General features: G+C 33.5%; 2 protein-coding genes across 2 annotated transcripts; one reads left to right on the top strand and one right to left on the bottom strand.

Moving 5' to 3' along the window:
• Window positions 1–2,450: 2,450 nt before the first annotated feature.
• Window positions 2,451–3,757, bottom strand: DSM5745_06476 (uncharacterized protein; the record flags this gene model as incomplete). The annotated part of the gene is made up of 3 exons (XM_026748492.1): window positions 2,451–2,867; window positions 2,986–3,150; window positions 3,227–3,757. 3 exons carry the CDS (start codon window positions 3,755–3,757, stop codon window positions 2,451–2,453), a joined length of 1,113 nt encoding a protein of 370 aa, XP_026602796.1.
• A 750-nt stretch (window positions 3,758–4,507) lies between these two features.
• On the top strand, window positions 4,508–5,825 carry DSM5745_06477 (NAD-dependent epimerase/dehydratase family protein; the record flags this gene model as incomplete). Its single annotated transcript, XM_026748493.1, has 4 exons — window positions 4,508–4,551; window positions 4,632–4,816; window positions 4,877–5,576; window positions 5,678–5,825. The coding sequence occupies 4 exons, from the start codon at window positions 4,508–4,510 to the stop codon at window positions 5,823–5,825; spliced, it is 1,077 nt and encodes a 358-aa protein (XP_026602797.1).
• Window positions 5,826–9,188: the final 3,363 nt, after the last annotated feature.

Raw genomic sequence — 9,188 nt, forward strand, 5'->3', positions numbered from 1 at the left:
GGTAGCTTAATAAGCCTTTTTATTTTATATACTACTTATATTATATATTTTTTTAACTTTACTTATTAAATAAATAATTTTACTTATTTTAGTGCTAAACTATATAAGGGCTTTATTAAATATATTTTTAAAATTATTAAAAAATATTTTTAGTTTTGTTAAGTTCTTGCTATTAAAAATCTTAATATTTAAAGGCTTTAGTTTTTTTTAGCTTAAATTTATTTTATAATAATTATTATGCTAATACTTTAATAACCTTATTTTTAATAAATATTTAGGGTTATTTATGCGCTTAGTTTTAATTAGGTAATATTCTATTTATAATATTATTATTATTATTTAAGCTTAATAAGTTAAATAGCTTTTTAAGATTTTTAGTAAGTAAAAATAGCTTATTTAATTATTAATACCCTTTAGTTTACTAAGCTATTTACTTATTCTTATTAAGCTTTAGTTTTAATAGCATGTTTTATTATAATATTATAATAAATAGCCTAGCCATAGGTGTTCCTAAAATAATATTTTTAATTAAAATAATACTTATTATAATATATTTAAGGTTAATATATTATATAAGATTTTTAAAAAGGTAAGGTGGCAAAAAAAATTTTTAAGCCTTACTTATTAAAAAAAATAAGTTATTTAGTTTAATATCTAAGTTAGCAACCTTAATAATAAAAGTATTATTAAATATTAATAATATAAGTTTAGGTAAAAATAATAATTTTAAACTTTTTTATATTTAAGTTTATATTTTAAAAACCTTAACTAAAATAGCTCCAGTCCGCCTTTATTTATTTAAAAATTTAATTTAAAATATTATATTAATAATATTTAAAAATTAATAAAAAAAAAATTTAAATTATAAGGGCGCCCTAGCACCTAAATATTTTTTATTAATAATAATAAAATTTAATAAAGTATTTTTAATTAATAAAAATAAAGTCTTTAAAACCTTAATAAATTTAATTAAAAAAATTATTTAAAAAACTAAATATATTATAATTTTTAGTTTTTTTATATAAGCCTTGCCTGGAAACCTAAGGTTTTTAAGTAATTTTTTAAATTATTTTTATTTAAAAAATAAGTAATATTTAAATATTTTTTATTTACACCCCTTATAATTACTTTTTAATTATTAAGGTAATTTAATATAAGGCACGCCTTTAATTTACTATTTAAATAATACTTAAAACTTAAGGTCCTTAAGTTAAGGTCCTTTATTAAAGTTAATATTATATTAAGTTTTATATAATAATTTATAATAATAAGGTTTATTAAGCTAAATAAGTGCCTAAAACATCCTGCACGGGTAATATTAATACTTTGCGGTGGCGTGACCTGGGTGCCTTAGGCATTACTTAATGGCGTGACCCGGATCAATGTTGGCCCTGACATTTATATACTAAATTAGCCTTTTTTAAAATATTAATCCTAGTTATATAAGTACTTATAAATTTCTTTTAATAACTAATAAGCTAGCGTAAAAGCTAATTATTTTCTAGTTTTTTTTAAGTATTTTTTTATAAAAATTTTAATTATATTATAAAAGTAAAATAAGCCTTTACTCGCCTGTTAATTAATATACTTCATAAAAATCTTTAATTATTAAATATTAAATAATAACTAGTTTTTATATTACTTTTTTATGCCTTAAATACCTTTAAATATTTAAATAAAGTTATATAATTTATATTAAAGTTTTTAATAATATTTATATATAAAAAATATTCTCCTGGCTTTAAAATCTTAAGATATTTTATTACCTTATTTATTAAAATAAAAATAAGGAAGTTATAGCTGTTTAAATTTTACAAGTAAACATTAATATAAATATAGTTTAGGCGCTAAGTGGGTTTAGGCGGTAGATGAGTAAGCACGGTACTGCGGGTATTATGTAATCACCAAGGTACTTCTTAAACAAGGTGTGAATATGGATTCTAAGGACTCTGAGTATGGTTGAATTCCTCTATCATGGGCTGCAGAAAATGGACACAAGAAGGTTGTCAAGCTGCTTCATCAGGCAAGAAACAGAACTATTTAGTAGGCGTTCTCAAGAATTGATTCGTGGCTTAAGAAACACAATTGGCAAAATGTGAAATGAGAACAGGGCCCATGACTTGCCTGAATAAATATTCGCGTGCTGTTGGATGTGGGCCTGTCACAGTTTATTGAACGTACAGGTTGAGATATGTGTCCGGTCGCTAGGGTCAAAATATCTAAACGTACAAGTTGACAGGGAAAATAAGCGAAATGCGTTAATAGACGCGTAGTAGACGCGGGCGACTTGCCTTATCCATGGATGGCTGTGTCAGACTGTAACACTCTATTTCTATTCGGCGGTAGCTTTACAGCTGCGACAACTCTGCTACCGCATGACTCCCCCTCCCCTCAATACATACACCACGCCACATCGGCTAGGCTCGCCTCACTCAAAATTGCTTTCACATTCAGAAGAAGTTGAACATCTCATACCCCGCGACACCCTCGTAGTCAAGCCCACCAACAGTCCCATTAACCGTTCCAATCCAGCGCCCATATCCCGGCTTCGCAAGCGTAGCCAAGTTCGAAGCAAGCTCCGCCTTCAAAAGACCCAGCTCTCCACCCAGATCGACCTCGATAGTGAATCCTTCGGGGAGCGAATCATTCCCCTGGGGCGGGAAATGCACGTTGGACCCCGTGGGACGCACCTTCATCTTGTTGCATTCGGCGTGCAGGATCTGGCCTTGGTAGGCGACGTAGCCGCTGGCATGCTCGTCCGCGCTGGGGGTGAGCGAGTCGAGCCAGACGAGGGAGTAGGGGCCCATGCGTGCGTGTCCCCAGTACCAGGCGCCGACGGCGTCGGTGAAGGGGATGACGCCCCAGTTCTATGAGTGAGGTATTGGTATTAGCAAAACCCTGATCATCAGTGGAAAAGTGAAATCATCCATTGATTGATTGCACTTAGGATAGCAGGGCAGGGCAGGGGGGTGTTTTTGCTCGCACCTTGTCATGATATCCGGTTCCGATGAAACTCAACGTCGAGCCGTGGATGGTCATCTGGACGGTCACGTCGGCGTCGGGAATGGAATTGGCCCAGCCCACGCCGAGAAGAACCTCCATGGTTTCATTTGCGCGTTTCGGGCTGCATGGATAGTGCGGCGGGGCGACCTGCATCCATCGGACATGCTATTAGTGTTCTATTTCTCGAACTGAATAGTGGTGGAAACCACAGGCAACTACTAACAGAGTGCATCGAGAAAGTCCCCTTATAGCCCAGGTGTCCCGCGTCGAGCGTGATGAGATATTCTGACAGATCTGGGCTCCCAGCCCATGAGGCCCCGGTTCCATTCCACAGCCCGCTGGACCCGTCGCCCATGGCAGACACAATCGCATTATTGTCCGCGAATAGGAAGTCACTGAAGCTGGTCCCGTTCGGGAAGGTGCCGGAGATCTGCACGAAATCCCGGTTGGTGAAGTTCTCCGTCACGGTGAAGCCGGACTTATTTGCTTCGACGAAGTACGCAACGGCTAGGGATGACACGCCGTCGGTCCCAATCGCGTCGAAGTACCACCAGTCGTACGAGGAGGCATTGCCGGCGAGCACCTTGGGGCTGTCGAAGCCGTTTTCGCAGGAGGTAAATCTTCCTTCCGATGGGCCTTCGTTTGGCGTGGTCGCGTAGACTTGGATGCCTGGGATGCGCGGGCATGCCTGATCAGCGAGCGCTAGTCCGAGGACGGACGGGAGAGAGAGTAGATAGATAGAAGGTGAAAACATTTTTAAGACTTGCTAAGATGTTTGAGATTCTTGGTTACAGACAAAAGATCCGGTAGGTGAAGGCTCATATGGCTATTTATCTTAAGCAATGGAGTTCCAGACTTTGGAATTTAGAGGCATAATTATGCCTATGGCGATCTGCACGACAGTAGGCATAAACTACTAACTTGGTTCTGGATAGTGTAGAATTTGTTGACTGATCTACAATGCATGTGTACTCTGGCATAAGCAAAGCCATAAAGAACCAGGTCTCTGCTCTACTCGGTGTATGACGATCCGGGCATCCGAAACAATAGCACGTATTATACGTCACGTTCCAAAGGAAGATTCTTCAGACTGATTGTTCACGGCTTGTTCTAGGGCCCGTATACGGATGAAAAGCACTTTGGAGGGTTCGGGTGGCCGGCGGTGCCCTACTTCCCCACTTGCGAGTCTCAGTTTCGACGTCGCAATCCGAACAACTTCTGTGGGTCTGGGTCTCTTGGGAAGGCGGAAGTTCTTCACCCGAATCCGAAAGTATTGAATGGACACTACCAAGTATGTTTGGAGGAAGAGTGGCAACGTTGTGAACACGTCATGGGCATCACTTAACTCGAATAATTGTCATGAATTATCAATTATTAGCAATACAATAATCGGAATATTCATCTATTTAAGAACACTGCGGTTTGGGTCAGGTTTTGATCTTCAACTTGGTCATCTCACCAAAGCCCTCTTGATTTTAATACCTCTCTTTGTTGTTCCTAAACTATGGAATTGCAGACCCTTCTCATAACTGGGGTTTCGGGCTACATGTAAGGATCTCGAATTCTGTTCCAAAATATCGCCGGACCAAAACAAAAAGAAGACTGCTAATTGAAATCCCTTGCCGCAGCGGAGGCTCAGTTTTGTCTGCCATCCTTAGGACCAAAGATGCGTGGGCCAAGAATCTGAAAGTATCAGCCCTGGTTCGATCCGAATCCCAGGCTACAAAAGTCAGGGAGCTGGGTGTCTCTCCTGAATTATTCTCAAGCTTCGACGAGCTGGATAGACTGGAAGAGATTGGTAAAGGCTTCGACAGTATGTGAATGAGAATCCCCCTTTTCTCGTGCTTTTTTTTTTTGCTAACCTGGGTCTAAGTTATTATTCATGCTGGTGCGGGCTGGCATACCCCCTCTGCACAAGCACTGATTAGGGGGCAAGGTGTGCGGCGCCAGAATACAAACACCGATGTTCACTATATCCAGATTTCGGGGACATCGAATTTGAGCGATCGCCCGTATACGGAAGGGTACATTGATACTCATGTCTTTTCTGATGAAGAGGACATTTACTCATATGAGAAGTATCGCGAATCCCGTGAAACATACTTTCAGCGGACTACTAATATTGCCGTTATTGAGGGCGGGGAGGCCACTGGCGTGATGACTTACATTATAATGGCGCCAACAATATTTGGTCTTGGGGGTGGGCCATTCAATTGCTTTTCCATGCAGCTTCCAACAATGATCGCGGACGCACTTCAAACAGGCAGCTGCAGTGTCGTTTCTGAAGGCGACACCATCTGGAACCACGTGCACATCGAAGATCTGGCAGCCCTGCACCTGGTCTTGCTCCAGCATATTCAGCAGGGCATCAAAATCCCTTCCGGTCGAAAGGGGATCTATTTCTGTGAGACTGGGGAGCACTCGCACCGGGAATTCTCAGAAGGCCTGGCCAAGGCTGGTCATGAGTTGGGCGTTTTCCCCTCGAGTGAGGTGGCAAAGATCACTATCCAGGAAGCCGGCGAGAAATGGGTTTTTGGTAACACTTCTAGTGCAGAACTTGGCTTTGCGTCAAAGTATGTGTCTTTGTCTTGTCTTTCATCTTCCTTTCCTTCCTACACGCTCACTCTCAATTCAATAATTACTGGCTGACACTTGACTTCTCCACTATAACCAGCTCGCGTACGAAGGCTGTCCTAGCTCGCAACCTGGGTTGGGTTCCTTCCCATGCCGAGGAGTGGGAGGGCACATTCATGATTGAGCTGAGTGAATTTATCAAGAATCCTCCCACTGGACGAGAGGTTCCCAAATATCTGAAGAAATAGATCCGCGGCGAAGCATCATGTATAGCAATCGAAAACGGGTTTATTTTCGACACAGCCAACTGCAAAAAAGAAGTCGTCCGACCTCACCAAAACCCTTTTCGGTCACTTTACTTTCTCGTTATCTACCTACTGCTCCTTATACCTAATGTGGTATAAAATTTTGATTTAGATCTATTAGACATGATTGTTTACTTGTTTCAATATTATTTATTTCCGATGATCTATTACATACCAAGTTTTTTCTTAGTTTTCCAGGGGATCTTGTCACCTAACTTTCTATTCTAACCTTGATACTCCTCTAATGTAGAGTCCCTCTTCGTAGAAACGAAGCCTATCAAGAAACACCGCCATTGGGGTTTGAGCAAAATACCAACTCTAAGTCATTAGTTATAACATGCCGAGCGGCTTTAAGCACAATGGACAAGGGGTGGCCTGAAATCAAATGAGTGTACTATCTGGGGGGAACGCGGAGGATCAATCCATGCATTATTTATATGCACCTGGGCGAGATCCAACTGAGACATTTTCTGCTCAAAAGATTAGCCTGGCATATATTTATTTGTTAAATAAGTCTTACCATTTACAACCGCTCCCAGAGCCCGACGTACAGCATGGATTATTACGGTCTTAAAGTAATCCGCATTATTTATAACCCAGCGAAAATTATTGTAAAATTAAGCCTTTGTTATTACGGCTTTACTATTCTTAGTAGCTAGAATACCCCTGATAATACACCAATTCTTTGCCTCTTTGTTTTATTAAAGGCAAAGCTTGTTTTCACCTAGGGGAATGCTTTACTACTAGATCTTGTCTGCGGAAGAATGCCCAAAGATGGCATTATTAGCAAGGGCTAAAGCATATAAATAATTTATAGGTTATATACTTACTAAAGCCCTTATAAACTTAAAAGTTACTATATATATTAATATTAAAAACCTAATTATATATTAAAAATTAGACTTTAAAGGGCTGTAAAGTCTAAAAAATTTATATAAAGCTAGAAAAAGTAGTTATAAAGGTTAAAAAAATGAATAGTTATTTAATATAATAAAAAGTATAAAAAAATAAACTTCAAAGTTAATAATTATATTAAATCTTATATAAAATATATTAAGTTTATAAGGCTAAATTATAAATTTAAGTAAGATATCTATTAGCCTTTTTTAATAATTATAAAACAAAAAAAGTAGTTTTATAAGCTACTACTCCTATTAAATATATATAAATTATATAATATTTTTTATACTATATTTTGGAACCTTATTCTAGTAACCTATTTTAAGCACTAAATATTAGCCTTATACTAAGAAATGATAAAAAAATACTTTTAAAAAATTTAATTTTTTTATAAATTTAAGGGCAAGGTATAATACCTTATAAAATAGTAAGAATAAGATAATATAAAAAATAATATATAAAAATTAAAGGCTTATATAGCTAAAACCATAAGACTTAAGAATTTTAAAAAGTTTTATAAAAATAAACTATATAAAATAAAAAATATTAAAGTTAAATATTTATGCTTATAACCTATATATAATTATAAAAAAATTTCATTTTTACTAATTAATAGCGCCCGCAGGGCCTTTTAATAAAAAGAAATAAAATTTAAATAAATAGCTAAGCCATGTGGCACGCAAAACCTAAAATATACAGAATTATTATTAAGCCTACCAGGGCACTAACCCCTATATTAAGTATAAATATTATTTTAATAAAACTTTTAATAGTACCGCGGCATAGCAAGCCCTAAATTAAAAATAGAAAATGTTTATAAAGGGGTTAATAATATAATATAAGAAAAATTAAAATATATAAATATATAAATATATACTTAGTAGCTATAGCTATGAATAAGATATTATTACATGTTATAATATAATATAATGAGGTCAAAAATCAAATAAGAAAAAAAAGCTATAAAAAAAATAAAAAAAAAATTAAAAAAAATTAAAAAAGGTACCTTATATAAGCACAAGGTTAACCTTACTTTAAAGTTAAACTTTTATTAAAATTTATAATAAGCTTTTATTATTAGTTTTGTAAAAGGGCTAGCCTTTTAAACAAGTTAATAACTTATAGTTTTAACTTTTTTTAAAAAAAAATTTTTACTTTTTACTTTATTTTACTTTTCAAAAATAACAAGCAAGCTAGGGTAAGTTATACTTAATAAAGTTTTTAAAATAAAGTATAAATAAGGGCTACTATAATAAATAGTATTAAATTAAAAATATATTAAATAATTTTTTATTAATATTAATGTGAGTCGTGTTTGTATACTATGGTAAGCTTAGGAGAACATAAATTACTGTAATAGGAAAGGCGTTGTGTATTTATAGTAGGAACTAATTACTAATTTTTTTAAGTTAAAGTTTAAAGTTAAACTTAATATTTTATATATTATATAACTAGCCACTACCTTAGCACGCGGCTAGTTTAATACTAAAGTTCCTCCGCCTAGCGGCCTTAGGCTACTAAATTATATTATTATAATATTATATAGTTATAATACTATAATAATAATAATAATACTTTTTTTTTAAGTAATCGCGCCCTCGCGATTTATAAATTTATATTTATATTTTATAAAATATAATTTAAATTATAAATTTTATTAAGTATTATAAAATAAGCTATTTCCAGGTTTATAAAGTATTATAGTTTATATATAATTTATATTTAAAGTTAAGTATAAAAAATAATTTAATTACCTTACTTTACTTTTAAATTTAAATATAGTATTACTACCTGTAATAGCTAGGCATAATATTTTAATTTTAATACTAAAGTATTTTTATAATCTTTTTTTTTTAAGTTTTTTTTATAACTTAATTAAAAATACCTATTATAAGTATACACCTTTTTATTATATTTTTATTACTTTTTAATTATTTAATTATATTCCTAGGGTTAAAATACCCTATATTTATTTTTTTATACTTTTTAAGTATTATATTATTTATTTTAGTAGTATTAATTTTATATTAATATTATTAGGCTTATATATTTTATTTTACTTTATACTTAGTTTTTATAATAAAGCTTTAAGCTTTAAATAGCTAAATCTCCTTATTTTTATACTTTTTTTAATACCTTTAACAGCTATTTATAATATATAGTTATTTTATTTTAATTATTAATATATTACCTTATTAACTTTTTATCCGCCTTTTTTTTATATTTTACTATATACTTACCTTTTTAATTTAATTAATAACCTTCTTGCATTTAGCTCTTGTTATTTTTATATTTTTAAAATTATTTTTAGTAGTTAAATTAAACATAGTTTACCTTTATTATAGCCTTTATTATACCACGTGTTTTTAACCTTATTTTTTTTAAGGTTTTTTATACTTGCCCTTT

The sequence above is a fragment of the Aspergillus mulundensis genome (assembly GCF_003369625.1).
Source record: "Aspergillus mulundensis strain DSM 5745 chromosome Unknown scaffold_6, whole genome shotgun sequence".
Lineage (NCBI taxonomy): Eukaryota > Fungi > Ascomycota > Eurotiomycetes > Eurotiales > Aspergillaceae > Aspergillus > Aspergillus mulundensis.